The sequence below is a fragment of the Lepus europaeus genome, chromosome 5 (assembly GCF_033115175.1).
Source record: "Lepus europaeus isolate LE1 chromosome 5, mLepTim1.pri, whole genome shotgun sequence".
Classification (NCBI taxonomy): Eukaryota; Metazoa; Chordata; class Mammalia; order Lagomorpha; family Leporidae; genus Lepus; species Lepus europaeus.
In genome coordinates, this window is record NC_084831.1 from 78,418,232 (window position 1) to 78,434,621 (window position 16,390).

The 16,390-nt window shown below is 42.9% G+C and overlaps 1 protein-coding gene across 1 annotated transcript in view; it reads right to left on the reverse strand.

Annotated features, from left to right (window-relative positions):
* Positions 1-16,390, reverse strand: part of MCOLN2 (mucolipin TRP cation channel 2) — a 74,990-nt gene that overhangs the window by 45,733 nt on the left and 12,867 nt on the right. The window contains exons 2-3 of the mRNA XM_062193420.1: positions 7,734-7,893; positions 706-879 (exon numbers count right to left, since the gene is read on the reverse strand). Of these exons, the coding sequence (XP_062049404.1) occupies positions 706-879; positions 7,734-7,893 (334 nt within the window). The remainder of the gene's footprint in view (positions 1-705; positions 880-7,733; positions 7,894-16,390) is intronic.

The window sequence follows — 16,390 nt, forward strand, 5'->3', positions numbered from 1 at the left end:
ACATATCTACTATATACAGCACCTGTGCAGAGAACAGCTCATCATTTCTTACTAAAACAATGTCATCTACTAAATTGAACTTCAACCTATGAACAATTTACTTCTGTGGATTTAGTTCTATGGATTTTTCAGAACAAAAGTAAGTACAGAACCCTTGGAAACAATTTTATTTTGGAGTAAGGAAAACAACTGAACAAGATGATAACACAAATTACCTGTGTGCTGACTAGGCAGGGTAGGCTGTGCCACAGCACCAGCCCCAGTTATTTTAATATATGTATAATTTTCAAAATTTTTCTTTTTTAACATTTAAAATTTTAATTAATGAATTCATTAATTTTTTTTGATGGGCAGAAGGAGAGACAGGCAGAGCTCCCAGCCACTGGTTCACTCTCCAAATGCCTGCAACAGTTGAGGAGGCCAAGAACAAAGCCAGGAGCCAGGAACTCAATCTGTTTCTCCCATGTGGATGGCAGGGAACCCAACTACTTGACTCATCATCTCTGCCCCCGAGGGTGAGCACTACGCGGAAACTGGAATTGGGACTGGAGCTGGGACTTAAACCCTGGCACTCCAGTCCCAAGTGGCATCTTAACTGCTGCACCGAATGCCCATCCCATGCATAATGGTTGTTGTTTGTTGAAACAAGAAGGTGAAGTATTAATGTATTCTTAAACTATAGGTCATCTACAGCAAAGCACTTGCCTGATCAATAGCAAAAAAGATGCTTTCATAGGTGTCCTCTTGAGTATATATGCTGCAGCTGTAGTCATCTTCATCGACGCCAGAGTATCCTTTCAAAAACAAATGCTTAAAAGCAATGGTGTTATCTTCTTTGAAAGCGACCACCAGTTGGTTGCCTAAACCAAAACGAACAAGCTGTAGAAGAAAATTGTATAGGAACATATGAATCTTACTAGTTACCAGGGAAGGAAAAGCCGTTTTACTATCATCAACCTTCACTTCTAAACATCAGAAGAAAAATCTCAACTCTGGTTTATACTAATGTCAACCATGTCAAATACAAGTTCCAAAGAACAGCTTCATAAAACTACATCAGCAATTTGAAGTAGCATAAAACTATGTTGAGTACCAAGGACTGGGCTAAACATTTATAATATTATTGTTCATTTCATTTTCTAAAGCACTAGGAGGGAGCCATTACACTGTGCTCCACTAGGATAGAATTTTTTTTTCTTTTCTCCTAATTGCTTTATCCTTAGGAAATGAAATAGCGTGCATCACAATGTCAGAGTGAAATATGAATCACTGATGCATATATCTCCTTTCACACAGATGCAACACATCTAGAAAGTGTCAGAGGGAGGATTTTAGCTTCTGGGTGACCCTAGACCTGGTTGCTCTCTTGACTCCTGGCCACAATACCTGGTAAATAGCAGTGCTGCCAATTTAACGCTAAAAGCAGGAAACATTAGACTTATTCCTCCTACATTCATAGTGAAGATAAAGCAACACTAACAATCTGAATGAGGAATGGACAAACTGACCATGGAAGTGGCACACTATTTGCTGATTTTGAACTTACCACCTTATTTGAGCTGTAGGCTCATCAACTCAGCTTTAGGAATGAAAGAACATGCTGTTGTAAACTCTGCTTGGAGCCACTGTTTTCTGGCATCAGAAACAAGAAGTCTCTTCCATTCTACCGTTCACAGAACAAGCCAACATCCACACATATGGCCCAGTATCGGGGAAGCGCTGGGATCTTCAAAGCACCTCTTAGGGTTGAGGGTTTTGTGCACCTGCACCACCTATTGGAGTGCCTGCGTTCAAGTCCTTGCAGGACTTCCAGTCCAGCTTTTTGCTAAAGTCCACCCTGGGAGGCAGCAGGTGATGGTTCAAGAACTGCCACCTATTTTGGATACCAAGATTGAGTTCCAGGCTCCTGGCTTCGGCTTTGCCCAGTCCAGCTACTACAGGTATTGGGTAGTGAAACCAGTGGATGGAAGATCTCTCTCTTTCTGTCTCTGTCACTGTATCTCTGCCTTACAAATAAAATAAAATTAATAATTTAAAAAAGCATCTCTAAGGGGGACGAATCTTGGGGAAAAAACTGGGAAGTCTGTTTCCCGCTCTGACGAACCAAACACTTCCCACAGAGCAAGAGTAAGGGATGAGGTCTTGGCCAAACAACTTTAGTTTTTAAAAGGAGTTGACAGAAAAATGCATTCTAGTCTGACTAATTAGGTCTTAAGATTTGCCGAGAGAACCACATGTGACAAAAAAATCGTCATTTAGCGCACTCTGACATCACAGATTTAAGACTTCACTATAGCCGGCGCCGTGGCTCAACAGGCTAATCCTCCACCTTGCGGCGCCGGCACACCGGGTTCTAGTCCCGGTCGGGGCACCGATCCTGTCCCGGTTGCCCCTCTTCCAGGCCAGCTCTCTGCTGTGGCCAGGGAGTGCAGTGGAGGATGGCCCAAGTCCTTGGGCTCTGCACCCCATGGGAGACCAGGATAAGCACCTGGCTCCTGCCATCGGAACAGCGCGGTGCGCCGGCCGCAGCGCGCTACCGCGGTGGCCATTAGAGGGTGAACCAACGGCAAAGGAAGACCTTTCTCTCTGTCTCTCTCTCTCTCACTGTCCACTCTGCCTGTCAAAATAAATAAATAAATAAATAAATAAAATAAAATAAAAAAGACTTCACTATAAAATCAACGTAGGAGAAAATATTCTGTAGCAGGTAAAAAGAAGATACTGCTCTAATAATGTACACAGAATATGGGAGGGAAAGACTAAAACAAGCAAAAGAATGTAGACATCTCCTGTGGAATGCAGAGAAGTTTCCTTCTCATCAACTGAGATAAAACACCACTCATCTCTCATTAGACTTGAGGACAGAGCACTAAGGAGAGAAAAAAGAGGATAGAAAAGTGGGATGGGAGAGATTTGATGGGAGGAGAGGTCTTCAAAAAATCTGCTTTAATTAGCTGTTACCCAAGTAACATGGAAACAGAAGTCTAAGCCCTCCCAATTTTATTAGGGGAGACAGGGTATATCTGCACCAGAACAGAAATTACTGGTTCCCAGAAATACTTTCTTATTACTAATGAAGCTGGAGATATGCACAGCCAGGATCATGAAGGAAAACCATGCACTGGGTGCTCAGGCAAGCAGGTGGGGGAGATGGGATAGCAATTGGCACCTGCCAAGTGAGAGAGAAAGAGAGAGATGGGATAGCAATTGGCACCTGCCAAGTGAGAGAGAAAGAAAGAGAGAGAGAGAGTGCACGCAAGAGAGCGAGCCCCTTGGGACCTGGGGGGTGAAACAGGGCATGGGGGAGAATCACTGGGTTGGTCCATGTGGCTAGGATTTGGGTAGGAAAGAGTAGATGACAAATTGCTGGAAAGATGAGTAGAAGGAGACTTTGGAAATCCATGCATTCCAGGATAAAGAGTCAAAATTTTCTTGTGTGCCAAGGTGGGTTCTGCAGAAGTTTCTGACCAGCAGAGTAAAAGCTATTATACAAAAAAAGTCATTTGGTATTAGCACTGAATGGACTGGTAGGTATGTGGATAAGAAAGGCAGACATGGCCGGCGCCACGGCTCAATAGGCTAATCCTCCGCCTGCAGCGCCAGCACACCAGGTTCTAGTTCCGGTCGGGGCGCCAGATTCTGTCCCGGTTGCCCCTCTTCCAGGCCAGCTCTCTGTGTGGCCAGGGAGTGCAGTGGAGGATGGCCCAAGTGCTTGGGCCCTGCACCCCATGGGAGACCAGGAGAAGCACCTGGCTCCTGCCATCGGATCAGCGTGGTGCACCGGCCGCAGCGCGCTACCGTGGCGGCCATTGGAGGGTGAACCAACGGCAAAGGAAGACCTTTCTCTCTGTCTCTCTCTCTCTCACTGTCCACTCTGCCTGTCAAGAAAAAAAAAAAAAAAAAAGAAAGGCAGACATAACATGAAGACCAGAAGCAGCCTGGTTAACATGTGTAGACTGCAAAGCCTGCACACAGGACCTAGATGATGTAGACTAAAAACTACAAAAAGAGTGTGACCTCCAGAGCCAGGCTGGTTGGACTCGAGATCACTTCTTAAGTAAACAGTTTCCAACCAATGCTTCATGCTTTTTTGACCCAGCTTCTTCATCCATAAAATGGAGATAATAACAGAATCTACTTCACCAGGTTTCAACAAAGAGGAAATGGATTAACATGCATAAACACTTCCTGAGCCTGGTGCGTGGCAAACCCTAGGCTAAGGATCAGCTGTCAGCAGCCCTGGAAATGTCCATAGCTGTATTTCAACCGAATGCCCAGCAAAGGAGACACTTGTGATGGATTTTTAACTCAGCAATGAGATAAGCATCTGTGTTAGACAGAAGGTACTGAGTGTGGAAAAGCACAAATGGATGTAGTTTTAAAGGAAAAATCAATTGAATTTAGCAGCTCCCAGGTCAAAGGAGGTAAAGTCAAAGACAATAATTAGGTTTTTTGCCCAGGGAAGCTAGAATTATAGATTCATTGATCAAAAAGCTGAGATAGGAGCTGGTTTGGCAATAGAAGAAACCTGGAAACAAAATTAAACAAATGGCAAAAATGGGTCTTACTCTCATCTTTTCTCCCAAGTAACAGTAACAATGCACCCATTTTACAGGTTGAGGAAATTAAAATTTCAGAATCAAGACGGAAAAAGCTACTAAGCATACACCTTTACAGTGACCCTGATTCTTGTGAAGTAATTTGCTTTGCCTTAGCTTCATGAGCTGGTGATGCAACGGAAAGGCCTCTTCCCAAATGCAGAATAAAGTTTCATCCCTGGAACTGGGCGATCTCAGCAGTTACCTGAGCCCAGGCCCATTTCTCCCCACCCCCACCTTCTGCCAATCAGGTAAACGACTCCCGGATGCAACCCAGGCCCATTAGGCCCACCTGGGGAGCCATCCGGTCTATCTGACCTTCAAGCTGATTGGCTCGGCATACTGGCGCCAGTGCCCGTTCTGCCCTATGGTCAGCATTCCCCAGAATTGGTTACACCCCTTTTCCCTGCCCTTTATAATGTATGTGCTAGTGAATAAACACGGACATGTTCCCGGAAACCTGTCCCCAGTGTCTCTGTGGAGGGAAAAGGCAGCGCTGCCTTCCTCATCCCCGACAGTGCGGCTTAGCGGGACTAAGCAGCATCTGGAGCCCTAACAGGGACCTGAACACATAAGGCATCCAATGAGCAAGTCCTCCTCGGACAAGGTGAGGAAAGATCGCCCCTCAGCTGGGCCCCCGATATCCACCCCCTGCCCCACTAGGTGAAGGGAAATCTCCCATTCGTCTGTCTCATTGTGGAGACCCCTGCCGCACGGGCTTCTGGGCCTCTCTGGAGGAGAGAGGAAATCCCGTCCCTTGTAGGGACTTCTGTGACCAGCCCCAAAGACTTCCGTCTGCTGCGGCCACAAACTCCCCGTGTGGAAAGGGAACGCGGCAACATGAAACTATATGGAGGGTTTTTTGTTTGTTTGTTTTTGTTTTTTTAAGATTTATTTGTTGATTGGAAAGACAGAGTTACAGAGAGAGGGAGAGAGACTTAGAGACTCAGAGAGAGAGAGAGAGAGAGAGAGATCTTCTATCCACTGGTTCACTCCCCAAATGGCCACAATGGCCAGGACTGGGCCAGGCCGAAGCCAGGAGCCAGGAGCTTCTCCTGGGTCTCCCACATGGCTGCAGGGACCCAAGTACTTGGACCATCTTCTGCTGCTTACCCAGGCACATTAGCAAGGAACTGGATTGGAAGTGGAGCTGCCAGGATTGGAACTGGCACCCATATGGGGTGCTGGCACTGTAGATGGTGGCTTAGCTGCTATGCCACATACCAGCACAGAGGGTGGTGCGCGTTTTTTTAATACTTATTTTTATGTTTCAGAAATAACATCTTTATACAATTTCACATTGATAACTGAGTAGTTTTTGACAATGCAGCCAAATATCCTAACAGCACTGTTTTCATTTTAAGGTTTATTATTTACTTATTTTCATCTTATTTTAAAGAGAGAGAGAGACAGAGATATCAATCTTCTATTCACTGGTTCACTCTCCAAGTGCCCACAACAGCCAAGGCTGGGCCAGGACAAAGCCTGAAGCCCAGAACTCAATCTGGGTCTCCCACATGGGTAGCAGAGACTAAGTTTTGAACCACCATCTGCTGCCTCCTAGACTATGCATTAGCAGGAAGCTGGATCAGAAGTGAGGGAGCCAAGGCTCGAACCAGGCAGTCTGATATGGGATGCAGATGTACTAAGTAGCGGCCGAGAAGCTACACCAAATGCCAACCCCAATACTGTTTTTAAAAGAGCATATGTTTCAAATAGAGTTACCCACAGAGAAACCTCCTGAAGACTGGTTCAGTGCCACAGCCCTGAAAACTAGGGGACACCTCGGACAGCTGCTTTCATGTTGTGACAAAGTGCTCACCAACAGGAATTTAAACAGAAAATCCAAACGTAGCTTTTGCACACTCCTGCTGGCACCCAGCACATTACTAGGAATAAAATGAAAATAGTATTCTGTAAATTGGCAGACAAAAAAAAAAGCAGATATCAAAAGTATCTTTGAATAAAAGTGAGAGGTAAAGAATACAAATCACTTTGGAGTGGCATCCTTAGGAGGCCCATGAACCTCATGCAGACATCAAGTGTACTTCAGAAAGTTCACAGAAAAGTGGAATTAAAAATATGAGTTTATTTTGGTGTCAAAAAATTTGAAATTCATAGTTTTTATAATACTCATTTTTCATGTATTCTGAAAAAAATTAGAACCATTTTTTTTTTTTTGACAGGCAGAGTGGACAATGAGAGAGAGAGACAGAGAGAAAGGTCTTCCTTTACCGTTGGTTCACACCCCAAGTGGCTGCTATGGCTGGCATGTTGCAGCCGGCACACTGCACCAATCCAAAGCCAGGAGCCAGGTGCTTCTCCTGGTCTCCCATGTGGGTGCAGGGCCCAAGGACCTAGGCCATCCTCCACTGCACTCCCGGGCCACAGCAGAGAGGTGGACTGGAAGAGGAGCAACAGGGACAGAATCCAGCGCCCCAACTGGGACTAGAACCCGGTGTGCCAGTGCTGCAGGCGGAGGATCAGCCTAGTGAGCCGTGGTGCTGGCCTGAACCATTTTTTCAACAAAATAAATTTATCCTTTTAATTCCATTTTTCCATGATCTGTTTGAAGTGCGCCTGCAGAAAACTCAGTCATTAGAGATCAAGAGGACAGTGCTGTGGCGCAGCAGGTAATGCAGCGCCAGCATTCCATATGAGCTGCAGTTCAAGACCCAGCTGCTCCACTTCCAATTCAGCTCCCTGCTCATGCACCTAGGAAAGCAGCAGAAGGTGGCCCAACTGCTTGGGCTCCTGCACCCACTTGGGCGATCTGGAAGAAGCTCCTGGCTCTCAGCTTCAGATCAGCCCGGCTCTGGCTGTTGTAGCCATTTAGGGAGTGAACCAGCAGATGGAAGACCTCCGCCTCTCTGTAACTCTGCTTTTCAACTAAATAAATAAATCTTTTTTAAAAAAGACAGAGAGATCGACATTTACCTACTATATACAGCACCTGTGCAGAGAAGAGCTCATCATTTCTTACTAAAACAATGTCATCTACTAAATTGAACGTCAACCTCCAAACAATTTTACACTTCTGTGGACTTTTCAGAACAAAAGTAAGTACAGAACCCATGAAAACAATTTTATCTTGGAGTAAGGAAAAGAGCTGAACAAGACGATAACAAAAATTACCTGTGTGGTGACCATGACTATCTTCAAAAGCTGCAAGCCCAGTTTCCACGGAATCTGGTGTCTGGCTCGGTATTTTTCACAAGGGTTCATGAAATAAAACTTCAAGTCTTCCCTCAGGCATTCTTCTTTCACCTCAGAATCAAGATGCGCCATTGCATTTCTGCCATATAAGATGAATTTAAAACATCTTTTAAATACCCAGAACAGCCTGTTGTGCAGAAGGTTCCTGAATAACACTTCCCAGCAACATGCTTCCTTCCCCGGACTATGCAAGCTCTCTCTTCAACCAGGAACCAACTTCTCTTAAAATATCTGAAATTTAGGGGCCAGCATTGTGGCACAGAGGGTAAAGCTGCCACCTGCAATGCCAGCATCCCATCTGGGCACCGGGTCCAGTCCCAGCTGCTCCACCTCCAATGGCCTAAGAAAGCAGCAAATGATGCTCCTGACACCCATGTGGGAGACCCAGAGGAAGCGCCTGGAAATGAATGAAGACAACAAAACAACACATCAAAACTTATGGGATACAGCAAAAGCAGTGTTAAGAAGAAAGTTTATAGTAAATGGTGCCTAAATCAAGAAATTGGAAATACACCAAATAAATGAGCTATCAATGCATCTCAAGGACCTAGAAAAATAACAACAAACCAAACCCAAAATTAGTCAGAAGAAAGAAAGAAAATTAAAGAAATAAACAACATTGAAACCAAAAAAAGAAGAAAAAACCCACAAGCAATCAGTGAAATGAAGAGTTGGTTTTTTGAAAAAATAAACAAAATTGATATACAATTGGCAAAATTAACCAAAAAAAAAAAGTGGGAAAAGACCTGAATCAATAAAAGCAGAGATGAAAAAGGAAATGTAACCTTAGATACCACAGAAATAAAAAGAATCATCAGGAATTACTGCAAAGAGCTGTATGTCAACAGATGAGAAAACCTAGAAGAAATAATAGATTCCTGGACACATACAATCTACCAAAATTGAGTCATGATGACATAGAAAGCCTTCTTCTCCAGGCGTTCATCCTAGGGTGTGAGGACTCTCACTAAAACATGAGGGAAACACAGTGAGCAGCAAGTAGTTCATGGGAACCAAGCACATGGACAATCCAAATAACAGAGTCTACTCCAAGAATCACTGTGCTCACCATATTAAAGACAAATAGCTTGGGCAAAAATATCTATAAGAAAAACTTTGAAATAAAAATATTTTGAAAATTAAAAAAAAAAGAAATTTCCACAGTGTGCCTCAACCTCCAAAGAACAAAAACTTTAAAATATGTTTGCCACGTGCAGGCACCCAGCAATTGTTGGGGTTGCTCTCCGCCCAGTTGGTGTGGGCACCCACAGCAGTGCAAGAGCAACTGACAGAGGCAGTCTCCACCACACCAGCTGAACCCAATCGGCAATGGGAGGGGAGGGAGAGCCATCCCCACGGAAGGAAAGCGCTGCCTGTGGGACTCTCCTGTGCGCCCAGCACAATTGTGAAGTGAGCAGGGCTGCAGCTGGTGGGTGTGGTGCGTGCCTGCAATCCAGAGATCTTACCAGAGAGAAAAACCCACGTCCCCCACTGGCATCAAGTCTGGTTGGGAGGGCAGGACTTGGTCCAGAGCACTGGAACATACATGGACAGCGGCCCTGGGAGCGCCTCAGTCCCCTGCAGTCTGGATGGGCTAGCAGGGCAGAGTGGCTCCACTTGGACTCCTTGACCCTGAGAGCCCTGGGTGCTGGGACTGAGATAACAGGGATTGCAGGAGAGGAGACCGAATGTAGCTGGGATCTGGGCAATCACAGAGTACTGCAGCACACTCTGCTCACAGCAGAGATGGTTCAACATCCAAAAATCAGTTAATGTTATAAACCACATTAACAAGCTGAAGACCAAAAACCATATGATTATCTCAATAGATGCAGAGAAAGCATTTGATAAAATTCAACACTCTTTTTTTTATCTTTTATTTAATGAATATAAATTTCCAAAGTACAGCTTATGGATTACAATGGCTTCCCCCCCATAACTTCCCTCCCACCCACAACCCTCCCCTTTCCCACTCACTCTCCCCTTCCATTCACATCAAGATTCATTTTCAATTCTCTTTATATACAGAAGATCAGTTTAGTATATATTAAGTAAAGATTTCAACAGTTTGCCCTCACATAGCAACACAAAGTGAAAAAATACTGTTGGAGTACTAGTTATAGCATTAAATAACAGTGTACAGCACATTAATGACAGAGATCCTACATGATATTTTTTAAAAAATTGATTAATTTTCTATGTAATTTCCAATTTAACACCAAGTTTTTTTTTTCATTTTCAATTATCTTTATATACAGAAGATTGATTCAGTATATACTAAGTAAAGATTTCATCAGTTTGCACCCACACGTAAACACAAAGCAACACTCTTTTACAATGAAAACCTAAAGCAAATTGGGTATAGAAGGAACATTCCTCAACATAATCAAAGCAATTTATAACAAACCCACAGCCAGCATCCTATTGAATGGGGAGAAACTGCAGCCATTCCCATTAAGATCCAGAATCAGACAAGGACGCCCACTCTCACCGCTGCTATTTAATATAATTCTGGAAGTTTTAGCCAGAGCTATCAGGCAAGAAAAACAAATAAAAGGCATACAAATAGGGAAAGAAGAAGTCAAACTATCCATATTGGCTGGTTACATGGTTCCTTATATAGGGAGCCCAAAAGACTCCACAATGAGACTACTGGAACTCATAAAAGAGTTTGGTAAAGTAGCAGGATAAAAAATTAACACACAAAAATTAATACCTTTGTATACACAGACAATGCCATAGCTGAGAAAGAACTTCTAAAATCAATCTCATTCACAATAGCTATAAAAAATTTAAATACTTTGGAATAAATTTGACCTAGGATGTCAAAGATCTCTAAGATGAAAATTACAAAGCATTAAAGAAAGAAATAGAAGAAGACATAGAAAAGTGGAAAAATCTTCCATGTTCATGGATTGGAAGAATCAACAGCTTCAAAATGTGCATGCTATCGAAAGCAATTTATAGATTCAATGTGTTACCAATCAAAATACCAACAACATTCTTCTCAGATATAGAAAAAAATGATGCTAAAATTCATGTAGAAACACTAGAGACCCTGAATAGCTAAAGCAATCTTGAACAACAAAATCAAAGCTGGAGGCATCACAATACCAGAGCTCAAAACATACTACAGGGCAGCCTATAGTGGCACAAAAAAGATGTGTCGACCAATGGAGCGGAATAAAACTCCAGAAATAAACCCACAGATTTATAACCAACTTATTTTTTAAAGAAAACTTTTATTTAATAAATATAAATTTATAAAGTACAACTTCTGGATTATAGTGGTTCTACCCCCATACCAGCCCTCCCACCCCCAAACCATCCCACCTCCTACTCCTTCTCCCATCCCATTCTTCATTAAGATTCATTTTTAATTATCTTTATATATAGAAGATCAACTCTATACTAAGTAAAGATTTCAACAGTTTGCACACACACAGAAATACCAAGTAGAAAGTACTGTTTGAAGACTAGTTTTACCGTTAATTCTCATAGTACAACACATTAAAGACAGAGGTCCTACATGAGGAGTAAGTGCACAGTGACTCCTGTTGTTGCTTTAACAATTGACACTCTTATTTATGATATCAGTGATCACCCAAGGCTCTTGTCATGAGCTTCCAAGGCTATGGAAGCCTCTTGAGTCCACAAACTTTGACATTATTTAGACAAGGCCATAATCAAAGTGGAAGTTCTTTCCTCCCTTCAGAGAAAGGTACCTCCTTCCTTGATGGCCCCTTCTTCCCACCGGGATCTCACAGAGATCTTTCATGTAGGTCATTTTTTGCCACAGTGTCTTCAACCAAATTATCTTTGAAAAAGGGGCTAAAATGAACTCCTGGAACAAAGACAGTCTTTTCAACAAATGGTGCTGGGAAAACTAGATCTCCACATGCAGAAGTATAAAACAAGAACCCTACTGTATACCTTACACAAAAATCCACTCAAAATGGATCAGAGACCTAAATCTATGACCTATCAAATTACTAGAGAACATTGGAAAAATCCTACAATATATTGGCATAGGCAAAGAGTTCTTGAAAAAGACCCCAGAAGCATAGGCAATCAAAATCAAAATTAACAAGTGGGATTACATCAAAATGAGAAGCTTCTCCACTGCAAAAGAAACAATCAGCAAAGTGAATAGCCAATTGACAGAATGGGAGAAAATATTTGCAATAATGCAACTGACAAAGGATTAACTTCCAGAACCCATAAAGAGCTCCAGAAACTCAATAACAACAAAACAAAAAATCCAATTAAGAAACAAGCAAAAGACCTGAACAGTTATTTTTCAAGAGAGAAAACTCAAATGGCCAACAGACACATGAACAAATACTCAGGATCATTAGCCATCAGGGAAATGCAAATCAAAACTGCAATGAGATTTCACCTCACCCCATTTAGAATGGCTTTCATACAGTAATCAACAAACAACAAATACTGGCAAGGATGTGGGGAGAAGGGAACATTAATCCACCGTTAGTGATAACATAGGGGCCAGCTGTGGCGCAATGGGTTAATGCCCTGGCCTGAAGCGCTGGCATTCCATATGGGCGCCAGTTCTAGTCCCAGCTGCTCCTCTTCTGATCCAACTCTCTGCATGGGATAGCAATAGAAGATGGCCCAAGTCCTTGGGCCCCTGCACCCGCATCGGACACCCAGAGGAAGCTCCTGGCTCCTGGCTTTGGATTGGTACAGCTCTGGCTGTTGCTGCCATCTGGGGAGTGAACTAGTGGATGGAAGACCTTTCTCTCCCTTTGCCTCTCCTTCTCTCTCTGTGTAGCTCTTTCAAGTAAAATAAATAGAGAGAGAGAGAGAGAGAGAGAGAGAGAGAGAATGTAAACAGGTATAGCCACTGTGGAAGACAGTATGGAGATATCTCAGAAAGATGAACAGAAAGATGAATATAGACCTGCCATATGACCCAGTCTTCCCACTCCTGGGAATTTATCCAAAGGAAATGAAATCAGCATATGAAAGAGTAATCTATACCCTTATGTTCATTTCAGCTCAATTTACAATAGCTAAGATATGGAATCAACCCAGATATCCATCAACTGAAGACTGGATAGAGAAATTATGGTATATATACACACTATGGAATACTACATAGTGGCAAAAAAAAAAAAGTGAAATTCTGTCATTTGCAACAAAATGGATGCAACTGGGAATCATTATACTTAGTGAAATAAGCCAGCTGCAAAAAGACAAATACCATATGGTCTCTGATCTGTGGTAAAATGTAATCTATAGGAGCAAACCTGACACTGAGATGCTATGATTTTGAACAGGCCTTGCCTTGACTGTCGGGTAATAATGTTTTCCTTGTTTTTTTGTTTGTTTTGTTATTTCTTTTTTTTCTTCATACTAGTTGGTGAATTCTCTATTTTTTATAGGGTTAATCTTATGAGTATAAAAAATAACTGAAAATTGATCTCTGTGAAAAATAAGAATGGGAAAGGAAGAGGGAGGAGGGGGAAAGGCAGGAGTATGGGTGGGAGGGGTGTGGGGAGAGGAAGCATCATGTTCCCAAATCTGTATACATTAAATGCATGAAGTTGTATTCCTTAAACAAAATAAATTTAAAAATTAAAAAAAATATGTTTGCCCTGCACCTGTTCTGGTCGCCTCTTTGTTCGACCTCATCAACTTCCTCGACTGAGTGAGCACAATGTTGGGTGCTTGGGACACAAAGCTGAGTGGTTACCCTGAATTTCAGTGCCCAGTGTCCAACAGGAAAGACAAACTTGCGAAAGGATAATTATATATCCCAGTGAATGCTGTACCATGAGTGCATAAAAAAGCACTACAGACGCACAGTCCTGACTCTGGGAGGAGTCAAGAGATCAAGAGAGCAAATGGGAAAACCCATCACACTCATACCACACAGCAAGGTAAGTGCTACAGGGGCACTTGATGGGGTGCCCAGGCATTTCCAAGAAGATGGTATCTTAGCCATCCCTAAGAGCAGCACCTTCAACCACGAACTCTCAGACCCCCGAGAACACACCTGTAAGAAACCCTTGTGGACACGTGTGAGCAACACAGAATTTAGAGTGGGCCCCCACGACTGTAGCACATCAGTGTTGCTCAGGGCTTCATCCTCATTACCCACAATATACCTTGTGTTTAATACGATGAAAAGAGCACATGGGGCCGGCGCCGCGGCTCACTAGGCCAATCCTCCGCCTTGCGGTGCCAGCACACCGGGTTCTAGTCCCAGTCGGGGCGCCGGATTCTGTCCCGGTTGCCCCTCTTCCAGGCCAGCTCTCTGCTGTGGCCAGGGAGTGCAGTGGAGGATGGCCCAAGTGCTTGGGCCCTGCACCCCATGGGAGACCAGGAGAAGCACCTGGCTCCTGGCTTCGGATCAGTGTGGTGCGCCGGCTGCAGCGCGCCAGCAGCAGCGGCCATTGGAGGGTGAACCAACGGCAAAGGAAGACCTTTCTCTCTGTCTCTCTCTCACTATCCACTCTGCCTGTCAAAAATAAATAAATAAATAAATATTAAAAAGAAAAAAATCTTAAGCAGTACTCTCTAATTACTGAACTTCCTTGAGAAAGCTGTTTACCTGTGGATACTGATGGTGAAATCACTGTTAAAAAGAAAAAAAAAGAAAAAAAGAAAAAAAAGAAAAGAGCACATGGAAGCTGTGTCTTTTATTCTTAGACTCCTGAGCAGAAGGCCATGGAGCCCCCTCCCTGCCACTCTCCCATGCCTGGCCCAGTGTGAGAAATGCTTAAGTGAAAGATGAGACTGTTTTCTCAGAAACAGGAGTGCAAAACACAGGGTCCTCTGTGCACCACGCTCTGCTGGAGACATCCTCCTGCCTTCCAAGACTCAGGCCAGGGGAAGGGAGAGAGGTGAGTAGGTAAAAGAATACTCTGATGTGATGAGCTATAGGTGAATCAGGTATTGGGTGCCCTGGGAAGCGGAAGGGGTGCCTGATGCAGCCCACTTGCTTTAAGAAGCTTCAAAATTTTTTTCTGGCTGCTGGTTACTTGAACTGCAATGGCCGCTAAGTATTTAGGAAACAACAACTGTGGCACAGCAGGTGAAGCCACCACTAAGGTCACCCACATCCTGTTGGTTTAAGTCCCAGCTACTCTGATTTGGTTTCATGCTATTGCACCTGAGAGACAGCAGATAATGGCCCAAGGACTTGGGTGCCTATCACCCATGTTGGAGATCTGATGGAATTCCTGGCTCCTAGCTTCAGTCTGGCCCAGCCTTGCCTGTTGCAGCCATTTGGGGAATAAATCAGCAGATGTATGATCTATCACTTCTATATCTCACTCTGTTTGTCACTTCACCTTTTAAATAAATTAATTAATTTTTATAAAAAACTGATGTTAACATTACTCTAAGAAACTATATTAGGATGGGCTGACATCATGGCACAATTGGTTAAGCTACCACCTGAGACATCAGCATCCCATATGAACACTGGTTCAAGTCCTGGTTCCTCCACTTCTGATCCAATTCCCTGATGCTGAGCCTTGGAAAACAGCAAAGAATGGCCTGAGTACTTGGACCCCCGCCACCTACATGGGGGACCTGGATAGAGTTCCAGGCTTCTAGCTTTGGCCTGGCCCAGCACTGCCCGTTGCAGTCATTTGTGGAATGAACCAGCAGATGGAATATCTCTCTGTAATTCTGCCTTTCAAATAAGTAAAATAAATCTTTTTAAAAAGAAACTCTATTATTAAGGCTCAGGCAAAAGAAAAAAAGAAAAAGGTATCAATAATAGCAAATAATGAGAGTACCTCAAAAAGCTCATCAAATAATGGAATTAAAACATAAGTCTATTTTGAGGACAACAAAGTTTGAAACCAATGCATAGATTTGTCATAATACACATTTTTCACAAACTTCTTGTAACTTCTTATATTTTAAAAATAACCAAAAAATTAATCAAAAGTAGCAAATAATGACTGTCAGGATCACTCATGGTGACCTTATTTACACTACTCTGTTCTTCCAGAATTGTTTCATTTAAGCATTCATAGAGCAGTTGCAACATTTCTAGCAAGGTTAGGGACAAGAAGAAAAATGAAAAGACTCATATTAAAAACTTGTCAAGAGTACGTGAGCCAATCAGCAAAATACAAGATAGCACAAGCTGCACATGATCAGCTCATGAAAGAATGCTAGAGAGAAAAACAGCTGATTTGAGTAATACAGGCACAGGATGAGATAGCTGTTTTTTTGTGTTTTTTTTTTTTAATATGTCTAACTAGTTTTAAAGTAACATCTAAATTTAGGAGGAAATATTATTTTGGTTCAAAAAGTCTGGTTTCTGAAGGAAAATGTAAGGGTATAAGATTTTCATACTTTTCCAGGGGCTTTTTCTTGCCCCTCTCTTCCCAATTTGTAGGTGTGCCCCAGCTGCCTGGTAGATGGAAGGGTATTATGCAGAGACACACACACCTTACTGCTATCAGAGAAGTGAAATGGTGAGGGAGGAAAGCATTGTTGTGTTCTTAGAATTGTATCTATGAAATGTATGAAATCCATTCCCTTTATATTAATTTTTTTTTTGACAGGCAGAGTGGACAGTGAGAGAGAGA